Consider the following 15908-nt stretch of genomic DNA (forward strand, 5'->3'; position numbering starts at 1 on the left):
AACAGAAAAAGAGGGAATCCTCCCTAACTCATTTTATGAGGCCAACATCATGCTGATACCAAAGCCTGGCAGAGACACAACAAGAAAAGAGAATTTTAGACCAATATCCCTGATGAACAGCGACGCAAAAATCCTTAATAAAATACTAGCAAACCGAATCCAGCAGCACATCAAAAAGCTCATCCACCATGATGATCAAGTCGGCTTCATCCGTGGGATACAAGGCTGATTCAACATATGCAAATCAATAAATGTAATCCATCACATAAACAGAATCAATGACAAAAACCACATGATTATCTCAATAGATGCAGAAAAGGCCTTCAACACAATCAGCCCTTCATTCTAAAAACTCTCAATAAACTAGGTATTGATGGAACCTACCTCAAAATAATAAATGCTATTTATGACAAACCCACAGCCAGTATCACACTAAATGAGCAAAAACTGGAAGCATTCCCTTTGAAAACTGGCACAGGACAGCGATGCCCTCTCTCCCCACTCCTATTCAACATAGTGTTGGAAGTTCTGGCCAAGGCAATCAGGCAAGAGAAGGAAATAAAGGGTATTCAACTAGGAAAAGAGGAAGTCAAATAGTCCCTGTTTGCAGATGATATAATTGTATATTTAGAACACCCACTGTCTCAGCCCAAAATCTCCTGAAGCTGATAAACAACTTCAGCAAAGTCTCAGGATATAAAATCAATGTGCAAAAATCACAAACATTCCTATACACCAATAACAGACAAACAAAGAGCCAAATCATGAGTGAACTCCCATTCACAATAGCTACAAAGAGAATAAAATACCTAGGAATCCAACTTACAAGGGATGTGAAGGACCTCTTCAAACAGAACAACAAACCACTGCTCAACGAAATAAAAGAGGACACAAACAAATGGAAGAACATTCCATGCTCATGAATAGGAAGAATTAATATCGTGAAAATGGCCATACTGCCCAAGGCAATTTGTAGATTCAATGCCATCCCCATCAGGCTGCCAATGACTTTCTTCACAGAATTGGAAAAAACTACTTTAAAGTTCATATGGAACCAAAAAAGATCCCGCATAGTGAAGACAATACTAAGCAAAAAGAACAAAGCTGGAGGCATCACGCTACCTGACTTCAAACTATACTACAAGGCTACAGTAACCAAAACAGCATGGTACTGGTACCAAAACAGATATATAGACCAATGGAACAGAACAGAGGTCTCAGAAATAATACCACACATCTACAACCATCTGATCTTTGACAAACCTGACAGAAACAAGAAATGGGGAAAGCATTCCCTATTTAATAAATGGTGCTGGGAAAACTGGCTAGCCATATGTAGAAAGTTGAAACTGGATCCCTTTCTTACACCATATACAAAAATTAATTCAAGATGGATTAAAGAGTTAAATGTTAGACCTAAAGCCATAAAAATCCTAGAAGAAAACCTAGGCAATACCATTCAGGACACAGGGATGGGTAAGGACTTCATGACTAAAACACCAAAAGCAATGGCAACAAAAGCCAAAATTGACAAATAGGATCTAATTAAATTAAAGAGCTTCTGCACAGCAAAAGAAACTGGCATCAGAGTAAACAGGCAATCTACTGAATGGGAGAAAAGTTTTGCAATCTACCCATCTGACAAAAGGCTAATATCCAGAATCTACAGAGAACTTCAATAAATTTACAAGAAAAAAACAAACAACCCCATCAAAAGTGGGCAAAGGATATGAAGAGACACTTCTCAAAATAAGACATTTGTCTTCGCCCTCTCTCGCGGGTCGGGGTTACATGGCAGTGACTGTGGCAAAGTGAGAGCCTCGGAGACGCCGCTGCCGCCAGCACAGCTGGAGACCTGAGCCGACACTAGGGGCTCTCAGCAAGCCCCACACTCTCGATGAGTCAGAGAAGTTTCGTTGTATCAGAGTAAGATGGATGGGAGCTTTGATTGTGATTGTGGTGAGCTGGAGCCACCTGATCACGAACAAAAGACATCTTCTGTTAACCAACAATTGCCACGGCTTCCTGTTGAAATAAATATATAGCAACAAAGGAAGAAAAGAAGCAAAACTGAAATAGTGCTTATCAGCGCCTTAGAATGATGCTGCTCAGGACCAATCCAACACTGAATGTATCTTCACTGTGAGGAAAATGTTCATAGAAGCCTGTTGTGTGCATATTTATTCACATTTTTGTTAAATGTTAAATCGTTTAGCAAGGTAATTTGAGTGTACAGTATGTCATTTCATTCCGTTTGAGTTTCTTGTTTTCTTTAAATGTCTGCAGAGTTACTGCCCCTTTCTTGAGCTATGAGTACTGCAATCTTTTTAATTCTCAATATGAGTAGAGCTTTTTGAGCTTTAAATCTAAGGGGAACTCAACAGGCCTGTCTGGCATATGCAATGAACATCAAGAAACCATCTTGCTGTGGAAGCATAATTATTTTTCTTCTCCCTTTTTGAAAGATCTTTCCTTTTGATGCCAGTTTTCTTCCTTGTTTACACAAGTTCAATTAGAAGGGAAAAGGCAATAGTAAGGGTTTCAAAATGGCAGAGAAATTTGAAAGTCTCATGAAGATTCATGGTTTTGATCTGGGTTCTAGGTATATGGACTTAAAACGATTGGTTGTGAAGGCAATCGCTTGGTTTCTTCTGCTGTAGACAATGACTGTGACAGAAGAGTAGCCATCAAGAAAATTGCCCTTACTGATCCCTAGAGTATCAAACATGCTCTACGTGAAATCAAAATTATTAGAAAACTTGACCATAATAACACTGTGAAAGTGTTTGAAATTCTTGCTCCCAGTGGAAGCCAATTAACAGATGATGTGGGCTCTCTTAGGGAACTGAACAGTGTTTACATTGCTCAGGAGTACATGGAGACAGACTTGGCTAATGTGCTGGAGCCGGGCCCTGTACTGGAAGAGCATGCCAGGCTGTTCATGTATCAGCTGCTACGGGGGCTCAAGTATATTCATTCTGCAAATGTACTGCACAGAGATCTCAAACCAGCTAATTTTTTCATCAGTACTGAAGACTTGGTGCTGAAGATAGGTGACTTTGGTCTTGCATGGATCATGGATCCTCATTATTCCCAAAAGGGTCATCTTTCTGAAGGATTGGTTACTAAATGGTACAGATCTCCACATCTTTTACTTTCTCCTAATAATTACACTAAAGCCATTGACATGTGGGCTGCAGGCTGCATTCTTTGCTGAAATGCTGACTGGTAAAACCTTTTTGCAGGTGCACATGAACTTGAACAGATGCAGCTCATTTTAGAATCTATTCCTGTTGTACACGAGGAAGATCATCAGGAGCTTCTCAGCATAATTCCAGTTTGAGGCAAGAGAAAGAAATCAAGGGTATCCAGTTAGGAAAAGAAGAAGTCAAATTGTCCCTGTTTGCAGATGACATGATTGTATATTTAGAAAACCCCATCGTCTCAGCCCAAAATCTCCTTAAGCTGATAAGCAACTTCAGCAAAGTCTCAGGATACAAAATTAATGTGCAAAAATCACAAGCATTCTTATACTCCAGTAACAGACAAACAGAGAGCCAAATCAGGAATGAACTTCCATTCACAATTGCTTCAAAGAGAATAAAATACCTAGGAATCCAGCTTACAAGGGATGTAAAGGACCTCTTCAAGGAGAACTACAAACCACTGCTCAGTGAAATCAAAGAGGACACAAACAAATGGAAGAACATACCATGCTCATGGATAGGAAGAATCAATATCGTGAAAATGGCCATACTGCCCAAGGTGATTTATAGATTCAATGCCATCCCCATCAAGCTACCAATGACTTTCTTCACAGAATTGGAAAAAACGGCTTTAAAGTTCATATGGAACCAAAAAAGAGCCCGCATTGCCAAGACAATCCTAAGTCAAAAGGACAAAGCTGGAGGCATCACGCTACCTGACTTCAAACTATACTACAAGGCTACAGTAACCAAAACAGCATGGTACTGGTACCACAACAGAGATATAGACCAATGGAACAGAACAGAGTCCTCAGAAATAATACCACACATCTACAGCCATCTGATCTTTGACAAACCTGAGAGAAACAAGAAATGGGGAAAGGATTCCCTATTTAATAAATGGTGCTGGGAAAATTGGCTAGCCATAAGTAGAAAGCTGAAACTGGATCCTTTCTTTACCCCTTATACGAAAATTAATTCAAGATGGATCAGAGACTTAAATGTTAGACCTAATACCATAAAAACCCTAGAAGAAAATCTAGGTAGTACCATTCAGGACATAGGCATGGGCAAGGACTTCATGTCTAAAACACCAAAAGCAACGGCAGCAAAAGCAAAAATTGACACATGGGATCTCATTAAACTAAAGAGCTTTTGCACAGCTAAAGAAACTACCATCAGAGTGAACAGGCAACCTACAGAATGGGAGAAAATTTTTGCAACCTACTCATCTGACAAAGGGCTAATATCCAGAATCTACAAAGAACTCAAACAAATATACAAGAAAAAAACAAACAACCCCATCAAAAAGTGGGGAAAGGATATGAACAGACATTTCTCAAAAGAAGACATCCATACAGCCAACAGACACATGAAAAAATGCTCATCAACACTCGCCATCAGAGAGATGCAAATCAAAACCACAATGAGATACCATCTCACACCAGTTAGAATGGCAATCATTAAGAAGTCAGGAAACAACAGGTGTTGGAGAGGATGTGGAGAAATAGGAACACTTTTACACTGTTGGTGGGATTGTAAACTAGTTCAACAATTATGGAAAACAGTATGGCGATTCCTCAAGGATCTAGAACTAGATGTACCATATGACCCAGCCATCCCACTACTGGGTATATACCCAAAGGATTATAAATTACTCTACTACAAAGACACATGCACACGTATGTTTATTGCGGCACTATTCACAATAGCAAAGACTTGGAATCAACCCAAATGTCCATCTGTGACAGACTGGATTAAGAAAATGTGGCACATATACACCATGGAATACTATGCAGCTATAAAAAGGGATGAGTTTGCGTCCTTTGTAGGGACATGGATGCAGCTGGAAACCATCATTCTTAGCAAACTATCACAAGAAGAGAAAACCAAACACCGCATGTTCTCACTCATAGGTGGGAACTGAACAATGAGATCACTTGGACTCGGGAAGGGAAACATCACACACTGGGGCCTATCATGGGGAGGGGGGAGGAGGGAGGGATTGCATTGGGGAGTTATACATGATATAAACGTCATGCACATGTGCCCTAGAACTTAAAGTATAATAAAATAAATAAAAAAAAAAAAAAAAAAGGAATGACATGACTGAGTCACACAAACCTTTAACTCAGCTGCTTCCAGGAATCAGTCGAGAAGCACTGGATTTCCTGGAACAAATTTTGATATTTAGCCCCCTGGATCGGTTAACAGCAGAAGAAGCGCTCTCCCATCCTTACATGAGCATATATTATTTTCCAATGGATGAGCCAATTTCAAGCCATCCTTTTCATATTGAAGATGAAGTTGATGATATTTTGCTTATGGATGAAACTCACAGTCACATTTATAACTGGGAAAGGTACCATGATTGTCAGTTTTCAGAGCATGATTGGCCTATACATAACAACTTTGATATTGATGAAGTTCAGCTTGATCCAAGAGCTCTGCCCGATGTCACTGATGAAGAAGAAGTACAAGATGATCCCTGAAAATATTTGGAGGGAGATCGGGAAAAGTATCTTAAGGATCCTGCTTTTGATACCAATTACTCTACTGAGGCTTGTTGGCAATACTCAGATCATCATGAAAACAAATATTGTTATCTGGAGTGTAGCCATACTTGTAACTACAAAACAAGCTCATCATCATATTTAGATAACTTAGTTTGGAGAGAGAGTGAAGTTAACCATTACTATGAACCCAAGCTTATTATAGATCTTTCCAATTGGAAAGAACAAAGCAAAGAAAAATCTGATAAGAAAGGCAAATCAAAATGTGAAAGGAATGCATTGGTTAAAGCCCAGATAGCACTAGAGGAAGCATCACAGCAAATGGCTGGAAAAGAAAGGGAAAAGAATCAGGGATTTGAATTTGATTCCTTTATTGCAGGAACTATTCAACTTAGTTCCCAGGATGAGCCTGCTGATGTTGATAAATTAAATGACTTGAATAGCTCAGTGTCCCAACTAGAATTGAAAAGTTTGATATCAAAGTCAGTAAGCTGAGAAAAACAGGAAAAAGGAATGACAAATCTGGCTCAATTAGAAGCCTTGTACCACTCTTCTTGGGACAGCCAGTTGTAAGTGATGGGGAGGACTGTTTTCTCATAAATCAGTTTTGTGAGGTAAGGAAGGATGAACAAGTTGAGAAGGAAAACACACTAGTTACTTGGACAAGTTCTCTAGCAGGAAAGAAGATACTGAAATGCTAGAAACTGAGCCAGTAGAAGATGAGAGGCTTGGGGAGAAAGGACATGAGGAAGGATTTCTGAACAACAGTGGGGAGTTCCTCTTTAACAAGCAGCTCCAGTCCATAGACATCCCACAGTTTCACAGTCCAGCTGGGTCACCACTTAAGTCAATACAGTCCACATTAATACCTTCTGCTATGAAATCTTCCCCTCAAATTCCTCATAAAACATACAGCAGCATTCTGAAATACCTGAACTAAAACACTCAGCAGACATTTATCTTTGTATTCTTCATGAAATGTGTTTTGTCTTCTTTTATTACTAGTGTTTAAGTCATTTTTTACTTGAATCAGATGGTGTCATTTAGTAAGGATTTTATGAGTTATTGGTTTTTAAAATCAAAACTTTCTTTTTCTACATGTGAGATAGTTTTCATTTTAACTGGCATGTCATTTGCACACAAAAATAAAGACTAGAGCAAAATAACGTAACGCAGGAGGAGAAAAGAAATGCACTAAGTAAAGAACATTCTCTCATAGAAAAATGATCTGTTTTACAGGAAACAAACCTTGCCTTGAAATTTACACAGTAAGACTGTACATAATTGCATGAAAATAGCTATTTTTTTCTAAGACATTTTTCATTCATGAGTATTTTCAAGTTGTTCATACTGTACACATTTCTTAAAATACATGATACCAGCAACAAGTGAAAATGAATGCCGAATTAGGTACACATGTGTTATCTACCTCAAGGTAACAAGAGTATGTGGCAAAACATATACCACTCATAGTGCTTCACAAAATGCACTTCTATTTAGCCAGTGTTTATTGTAGTAAACTATTCTTAATAAAACTCATTCACTGTTTATAAATGTTCTGGTATGCATTCTTTATAGTAAAGTGTTAATACATCACATCTTATTTATTTTAGCAAATCAGTAAATTTTCTGTATTTAATTATAAAAATTGGCTTAGTTTTTAAAACTTATTTGCAAATACACTTTTTCCATTTGTCACTATGGTTTGTTGCCTACCTAGCTGAATCTATAATGTCAGCTTATCCTAAGGCTGTCCACGTACTTAATTTACTTAAGTGTTCATTTCAAGTAACGTGCTCACTGTGTATAGGAATTCGTATTTTGGAGGTGCTTGATCTATCTACAAAGAAAACTTAATTGGGAATTACTTTATTATAAAATGCTCCTAGAAGTCTTAATTGTGTTTGTTTTTTAAAAAAACGAATGTTAGACTTGTGTGCATGGAAGTAATTAAGGTGCATCATTATTGTAGTTTGAAAGTTGTACATGATAAGACATTTTGTTTTTACTGTATGTTTTTACTGAATGATCTATTCCCCATCCCAAGGCAAGCATGAATAAAATTAGGTTAAATGTAAAAAAAAAAGAAGACATTTATGTAGCCAACAGACACATGAAAAAATGCTCATCATCACTGGTCATCAGAGAAATGCAAATCAAAAACACAATGAGATACCATCTCATGCCAGTTAGAATGGTGATCATTACAAAGTCAGAAAATAACAGATGCTGGAGAGGATGTGGAGAAATAGGAACGCTTTTACACTGTTGGTGGGAGTGTAAAGTAGTTCAACCTTTGTGGAAGACAGTGTGGTGATTACTCAAGAATCTAGAACTAGAAATACCATTTGACCCAACAATCCCAATCCTGGGTCTATACCCAAAGGATTATAAATCATGCTACTATAAAGACACATGCACACGTATGTTTATTACAGCACAATTCACGATAGCAAAGACTTGGAACCAACCCAAATGTCCAACTGGATAAAGAAAATGTGGCACATATACACTATGGAATACTATGCAGCTATAAAAAAGGATGAGTTAATGTCCTTTGCAGGGACATGGATGAAGCTGGAAACCATCATTCTCAGGAAACTATCACAAGGACAGAAAACCAAACATTACATGTTCTCACTCATGGGTGGGAACTGAACAATAAGAACACTTGGACACAGAGCGGGGAACATCACACACCAGGGCCTTTCAGGGGGTGGGGAGCTGGGGGAGGGATAGCATTAGGAGAAACACCTAATGTAAAATGACGAGTTGATGGGTGCAGCAAACCAACATGACATATGTATACCTATGTAACAAACCTGCACATTGTGCACATGTCCCCTAGAACTTAAAGTATATATATAAAAGAAGAATGAAAGTAGTCTGCCATGGGAAACACAGAATCTAATAAAGATCAACTATGGCAATAGGGTATGAAGAAGTTAAGATGAGTCTGCACCAAAAGAAAAAAAAATCCTAAAAATTTATGTTTTGGGAAAGAATATTAATTTAAACTGTACTTCCAAACCCCATTACCCTTTTCAGCCTCAAAAATATAACCTCCAGCTCTTTTCAGAAAAAACACTATGTAGTCCTTTAATGACCAGTAGTTCAAATTATCTAATCACTGACACAGAATATCTCTGATGAAGAAATGTTTTGTTTGAAATAGCTAGAAATTGACTGCCCAAGAAAGGAAACAGGTTTTTAGCAAAATGACATATAACAGTGGCATGCTATAAAGGTATGATCTATAATTTATGAATTGTGAATGAACTAAAGTCTAGCTTAGCTCTCTAAAACTAAGGTTTAGGAAAAAGGGGTGTATATGTATGTGCCATTTGTGCTGCTCACTGAATTATTATATTGGAAGCCCACACTATATTGTATGACATCCTACCTATTACTTAGTTTTGATGTAGATATTGGTAATAAATTGATGAAACCTTATTGAGTTTCTTCCTTTTGCCTGAAATATGTTCAGTTACATTTTATTGGAATCTAAAAACTTCAAAAATTGGATAGTGTTTTATAAACTACAATCCAATTCCACATTTTAAAAATTAGCACAATGAGGAATAAAGAGGTTTTAAAATTTACATAAAGTCATATAACAGCATCATAAGGAATAGAATACATGTCTTCCAATTTGTAGTTCAATGCAATTTTCACCACCCAACAGTTTTTTCTCCTTAGAGAAAAAATTTCTCTGAGGAAATTTTTTTCCTTTCTTAAGGAAATTTGAATTCTATTAACTTCAGAGCATACAAATGTGCTTTAAAGATAATTCTCTGAAGCAAAGAACAGAAAATGAAAATAGTATAGGGTAATATAATTTCTTAGTGCAGAACTAAAAAGAAAAAATCATTCTAGATTTTACCAGGTTTACTATTATTTATTTTGCTTTTGAAGAATTATTTTAAACTAACATTACAAATAAAATATTGCTTCACCTTTCAAGTTGGTGATAGTAAAAAAGAATGATAATATCCAGAATAGGTAAGAATATGAAGAAACAGGCACGATCATAGTAAGAAAAAACTGGCACAAACTTTTGGAAGGGTAATTTGACAATATGTATCAAATGTCTTAAACGGTGTCTGCCTTTGCCTAGGCTATTTTGCTTGGAGAAAGTTATCTGCAATGAGTTAGCTACAGGGATGTTCATTAAAGCATCTGTCCCCAATCTTTTTGGCACCAGGGACGGGTTTTGTGGAAGACAATTTTTCCACAGACAGGTAGGAGTGGGCAGTTTTGGGATGAAACTGTTCCATCTCAGATCATTAGGCATTAGATTCTCATAAGGAACATGTAACGCAGTTCACAACAGGGCTCATGCTCCTATGAGAATCTAACGCTGACGCTGATCTGACAGGAGGTGGAGCTCAGGTGGCAATCCTAGCTCCTTGCTCACCTCCTGCTGTGACCAGGCCATGGACCAATGCAGACCTGTGGAGCCCTGCTTTAGAGCATTACTTTCAACAGCAAATTAGAAACATTCAAAATGTCCAATAATTGGAACTGACTAAAGAAATTATAGCACACAGTAAAGTCACATAATAAAGTATTTTATAACACTAACAATAATATAGAAGTTGTAAAATGTTTAAGATAGTTTACATGAGAAAAGAACCGTTCATTTTGATTTTATGTTTATAAAAATACATTTAAAGTCAGGTTGAAAGAAAAATATACCAACTAGAAGAACAGACACATAAAAATATCCTTCCACATGATACAAGAAACAGACTTGTTCCTTCCTGTCTTTGGATACTGTAAATGTGAGGATATGATGTCTGGAGCTAATGGAGTCCTCTTTTAACTATAAAGTCAATTATTACTATAATTCTGAGAATGACGGAGCAGCAAGATGAAATGCACTTGATAACATTCTTAAACTTTGGAACTAATCTTGAACTTTCCATGTCTGATCTTCTCAACATATGGAATAATAAATTTCTTAGTATTAAAAAATAATCTCCCACAATACCAAATACAGCCAGTTAACTTTAAGGATTATGAATATACTTTTAAAGTATATAGTTAGGACACTCTAAATTCATCTAAGTTATTTTTTAAATGGAATAATGAAAATGGCTAAATGTTTATTTTAATATCAACCAAAAGATATTTAATCCCAGTGGAAATGAATATGGGATTTCAGTTTCATCTACAGGTAACTTTAGATGGATACCTATAGCAATTTTTAAAAGTACTTTGCCCAAGAGTTCCCTGTGAGAGCAGGTCTAGATGTGTAGTGACCTGAGAATCAACTTACCCTCAGTTTTCTTTGGGTCATGGCCGTTTCTAGGGCAATTTCTCTTAATGGATCCCTGGTGATGTCAAGCATGGATGCTTTGATTGTGTCTCCCGGATACAGGCTCAACCGAGACTGCCTAAGGGCCATTTTGGCTTGCAGCTGCATCAGTTCTTCTTCTTGCCGTTTTAGCATGATCTCCTGATTAATTAAGTTGCCTTCAAAGGGTGTTTCATATTGTCTGCTATATAGAAAAGAGCAGACAGGTGAGGACTGGGAGGAAAACAATTGTTTTAAGGCTAATCAAGCAAACTTCATTTTAAGTAAGGTTGCAAGAGCTTAAACAAATTTTATTTTCCCATCTCAGAAGAATCTTTGCATCACACAGTATAGTATGAAGAAATATATAGGCCGGGCGTGGTGGCTCATGCCTGTAATCCCAGCACTTTGGGAGGTGAGGTGGGTGGATCACTTCAGTCCAGGAGTTCGAGACCAGCCTGGGCAACATGGTGAAACCCTGTCTCTACAAAAAAATACAAAAAATTCGCTGGCCAGGGTGGCACACACCTGTAGTCCTGGCTACTCAGGAGGCTGAGGCGTAGAATTGATTGAGCCTGGGGGTGAGGGGGTTGAGACTGCAGTGAGCTGGGATGGTACTACTGCACTCCACCCTGGGTGACAGAAGAAAGGAGAGGAGAGGAGACTGAGAGGGGGAGGGGAAGGAGAGGGAGGAGGAAGGGGGGATTGCAGAGAGGGAAGGGGGAAAGGGAAGGAAATATGTATTGATCTTTGTCCCCAGTTCTTGACAAAGAGCTCCTGAAACCCTTGAAGTCTCTTGGGTGTTAGGAGCCTCTTGTTCTAGTAATGAAACTCTGATCATACTACCTATATAAAACAGAATTTGGACATTACTCCCTGCTCTCCCTATCCCCTTAAGTAGCTTTATCTTTCTTCAAGGCACCATCATTATATGGCAGTATTATTATTTACTTGCTTTTTCATAGTTATTGGCTATCTCTCATTTCCCTCAAGGGACTTTCTGTGTTGTTCACAACTCTATCTCCAGTATCTAAAAGCACCTACTACATGGCAGGTGCTCAATGATTACTTGTAAAGTCAATAACTGAATGTAATTTTATGGCTCACTCTCACTTAAGGGGAGGGTCAAAGATAATAAGACCTTGAATGCACACATTTACACTCAAACCTGTTATTTTCATAAAATATTACAGTCTTCTAGCTAAAATTATTTTACATCAGAGCTACTAAAAGGTAGCAAAAATAATTATCACTGTTATCTCTCCAAATATGATATCTAACCAAAACTTCTATAAAAACTGAAAAGTTTGAGACAAAAATCAAAAACAAAAGCAACTCTGTTTGGAGTTAGAAACAAAGGTTACCTCAACAAGCAGAGAGGCACAGAGGCAGTGGGAATGTACTATGGATAAACTTACTTCAAAAGCTAATATATAAAAAGGCTTAGAAGTTATCTTTGGAAACCACTTTGAATGCCCTTTTTGGTCACTGAAAGACACTTTTGATAGCTCAGAATAAAAAAATTACTCATTCTGCTGCATCTGACTCATAATTTCCTGTTAATCTCCCCCCACCCCACTATGATACAAATCAATAGCACTCTCTGGATCTGTTTTGCCATTTTATTCCAGCTAAAGGGAATGGAAACTTTTGTAAAGAAGCATGCAACATGTACAAATACAGCACTATTTATAGATTTTACGAATGTGTGACCTAAAGAAGAAAACAGGACTCTTGACTATGTACCAGTATGTTAAGGATATTATCAGAGTGTATTCTGCAAGTGAATAGGAATTTGGACAGTATTTTAAGCTAACGTGTATTTAAGTGGGTAGAAAAAAGATGGAACTAGTAAAAAGAAATAGAGTTTAGCAACGTAACATTAGATAATACATACATACAGCTAACAATCTATTTCCTGAAATATTTTTCTTAAAATATTTCCTAAACCTATATCTGACTCAGACGCTATGAACACCACATGGGCTTTTTCTCCCCATAAAGTATGAAAAAAAAAATACAGTTTACCCCTTAAACATAGATTTGACAAATACGGTTGCCTTAATGTTTCCTTAAATAAAATATGGAAACAATCAAAATTAAGATTCTCTCATAACCTTGACACTTTTGAGGTTCCTTATCAAGAAAATTAACATAAGGCTCCCAAAATGATTTAATCTTGCTTCAATGAGTATGTTTTAAAATTTAAAAATCCAAACCAAATTGGCTGTAAATCAATTGTTTACACATATCCCAATGCTTCTTCAGGTGTTATCTCTATTTCTATTGTTTATATTAAAAGCAAGAGTTTTCAATTGGCTAAAGTGGGCATAATAGTAACTATTCATAGGTTCCAAATTATGCATAGAGAAAAGTCACTTCTAAAACACATTCTCCCTCAATTCAACACTGAGCTTTGTGCAATTCAATATTGGTTTCTTATTGTTATTCCCACATGCTCTTGCTTCATTAGAAAAACAGAGTAAACAGACAACCTACAAAATGGGAGAAAACATTTGCAAACTATGCATCTGACAAAGGTCTAATAGCCAGCATCTATAGGGAACTTAAATTTACAAAAGAAAAACAAACAACTCCATTAAAAAGTGAGCAAAGCACATGAAAAGACACCCTCAAAATACATGCAGCCTACAAGCACTGAAAAAAGCTTCATATCACTCATCATTACAGAAATGCAAATCAGAACCACAATGAGATACCATCTCATACCAGTCAGAATGGCTGTTATTAAAAAGTCAAAAAATAATATATGCTGGTGAGGTTGCAGAGAAAAGGGAACACTTACACAGTGTTGGGAGTGTAAATTAGTTCAACCATTGTGGAAAATGATATGGAGATACCCCAAAGAGCTAAAAGCAGAATGACCATTAGACTCAGCAATCCCATTACTGGGTATATACCCATAGGAATATAAATCATTCTACCATAAAGACACATACACACGAATGTTCACCGCAGCACTATTTACAATAGCAAAGACATGGAATCAACCTAAATGTTCTAAATGTTCATGAATGACAGATTGTATGAAGAAAATGTGGTACATATACACAACGGAATACTATCCAGCCATGAAAAAGAATGAGATCATGTCTTTTGTGGGAACATGGATAGAGCTGGAGGCTATTATCCTTAGCAAACTAATGCGGGAACAGAAACAAATACCACATATTCTCACTTGTAAGTGGGAGCTAAATGACAAGAACTTCTGAACACAAAGAAGGAAACAACAGATACTGGGGTCTAATTGAGTGGGGAAAGTGGGAGGAGGGAGAGGAGCAGAAAAGATAACTATTGGGTACTGGGCTTAATACCTACTTGACAAAATAGTATGTACACAAACCCCTGTGACACGTGTTTATATAACAAACCTTCACATGTACCCCCAAATCGAAAATAAATGTTAAAAAATAAAAAGAAAAAGAAAACTGTGTAACATAAAGCATAGATCTTTGTCTCCTACCTCTTTGTCCAAAATTATCAAAATAGGGTCATCACAAGTACACAGTAATATAAAATGCTATTATGCAAATATAGATTGCTTTATGTAAATGAATACTTACCGGAGTTTTCCTCAAAGAAAAAAAATTGTAGACTATTTTAAAAAGTACAAGAAACAAAAGAAACAACTTTAAATAAAAGTGGACCATTAGCCCAGGTTCAGTGGCTCCCACCTGTAATCTCAGCACTTTGGGAGGCTGAGGTGGGTGGATAACTTGAGGTCAGGAGTAGTTCAAGACCAGCCTGGCCAAGATGGTGAAACCCATCTCTACTAAAAATACAAACGTTAGCTGGGCGTGGTGGCAGGCTCCTGCAATCCCAGCTACTTGGGAGGCTGAGGCAGGAGAATTGCTTGAACCTGGGAGGCAGAGGTTGCAGCGAGCCGAGATAGCGCCACTACATTCCATCTGGGCAACAAAGCGAGACTCCGTTTCAAAAAAAAAAAGTGGACCATTAACTAAAGAATAATTTTAGTGTAAAGTATTTAATTACATAGACTCTGAACTGTGAATAGTCTGTTTTAATCACATGGCTAGGGTTACCTGACCTATTAATAGTTTACAAGTGTGAAACAGTGTCTAGCAGAATTAATTAGCTAAGGGGCAAGTTTCTGTTTATTTCCAAGTGATTCTTTTCTATTTGGTGGCACCTGAATTAAACAAACTGAAATACAGAATTAGAAAGGATTCCCACATTTTAGAAGTAAATTCGGAAGCAACCTCTGGTTCTCTAATGTATTACAAATTTGAAATTAATGTTTAGCATTAACTACATCTTTTGTTCACATAAGGGACCTGGGCATACACGACAAAGACACACATCACTGCTGACTTGACACCTTTCAGTTTACACAACATAAATCAACACACAGCTATAATACCACCATCCTAAGCTGAGCACAAACATAATACTAACACCTTATAAGAAATTCACTAAGTATGTCACTATAAAAATGAACTCTAAATAGCCTAAATCAGGCTTTAAAAAAAATACCGCATAACCTCTTTTAAGCCAGGAAAGATAGTGAATAATTAACTTTTTACATAATAGGTTACTTAGTGGTAACCTACTCACTATTCATTCAATAAATAAATACTCACTGAAAGCTTGCTGGCTGAGCCTATTCCAACCTTTCAAGAGAGGTATTATTCTCTTAGAAATCAAGGTTTAGTATCTTCTTACAGATTTTTAATCCCATGCCTTCAACTTCCTGTTATTTTATATTCATATTGATAATTTTAAAAATTAAGCACAACTATAAATAATTAGAGCAAATCATCATGATTTTAAAAGATTCCAATACTCTGTCTTTCTTATAATTGATGAATTTCTGAGAACTTTTATAAAAACAAAGAGAGCTAAGGGAAA

At 37.0% G+C, this 15908-nt stretch overlaps 1 protein-coding gene and 1 pseudogene across 13 annotated transcripts in view; one reads left to right on the forward strand and one right to left on the reverse strand.

Annotated features, from left to right (window-relative positions):
- The window catches only part of PTPN13 (protein tyrosine phosphatase non-receptor type 13), a 227187-nt gene that overhangs the window by 94856 nt on the left and 116423 nt on the right, over nucleotides 1–15908 (reverse strand). For all 12 annotated transcript variants that reach the window (XM_033214154.1, XM_033214164.1, XM_033214160.1 and 9 more), the window contains one exon: nucleotides 11001–11223. In XM_033214154.1, the coding sequence (XP_033070045.1) occupies nucleotides 11001–11223 (223 nt within the window). The remainder of the gene's footprint in view (nucleotides 1–11000; nucleotides 11224–15908) is intronic.
- Nucleotides 2547–7805, forward strand: LOC117085355 (annotated as a pseudogene). Its single transcript, XR_004437922.1, has 2 exons — nucleotides 2547–3339; nucleotides 5296–7805. The product of XR_004437922.1 is annotated as a mitogen-activated protein kinase 6-like (transcript).

Source organism: Trachypithecus francoisi, unplaced genomic scaffold (assembly GCF_009764315.1).
Source record: "Trachypithecus francoisi isolate TF-2019V2 unplaced genomic scaffold, Tfra_2.0 Lachesis_group1, whole genome shotgun sequence".
NCBI lineage: Eukaryota > Metazoa > Chordata > Mammalia > Primates > Cercopithecidae > Trachypithecus > Trachypithecus francoisi.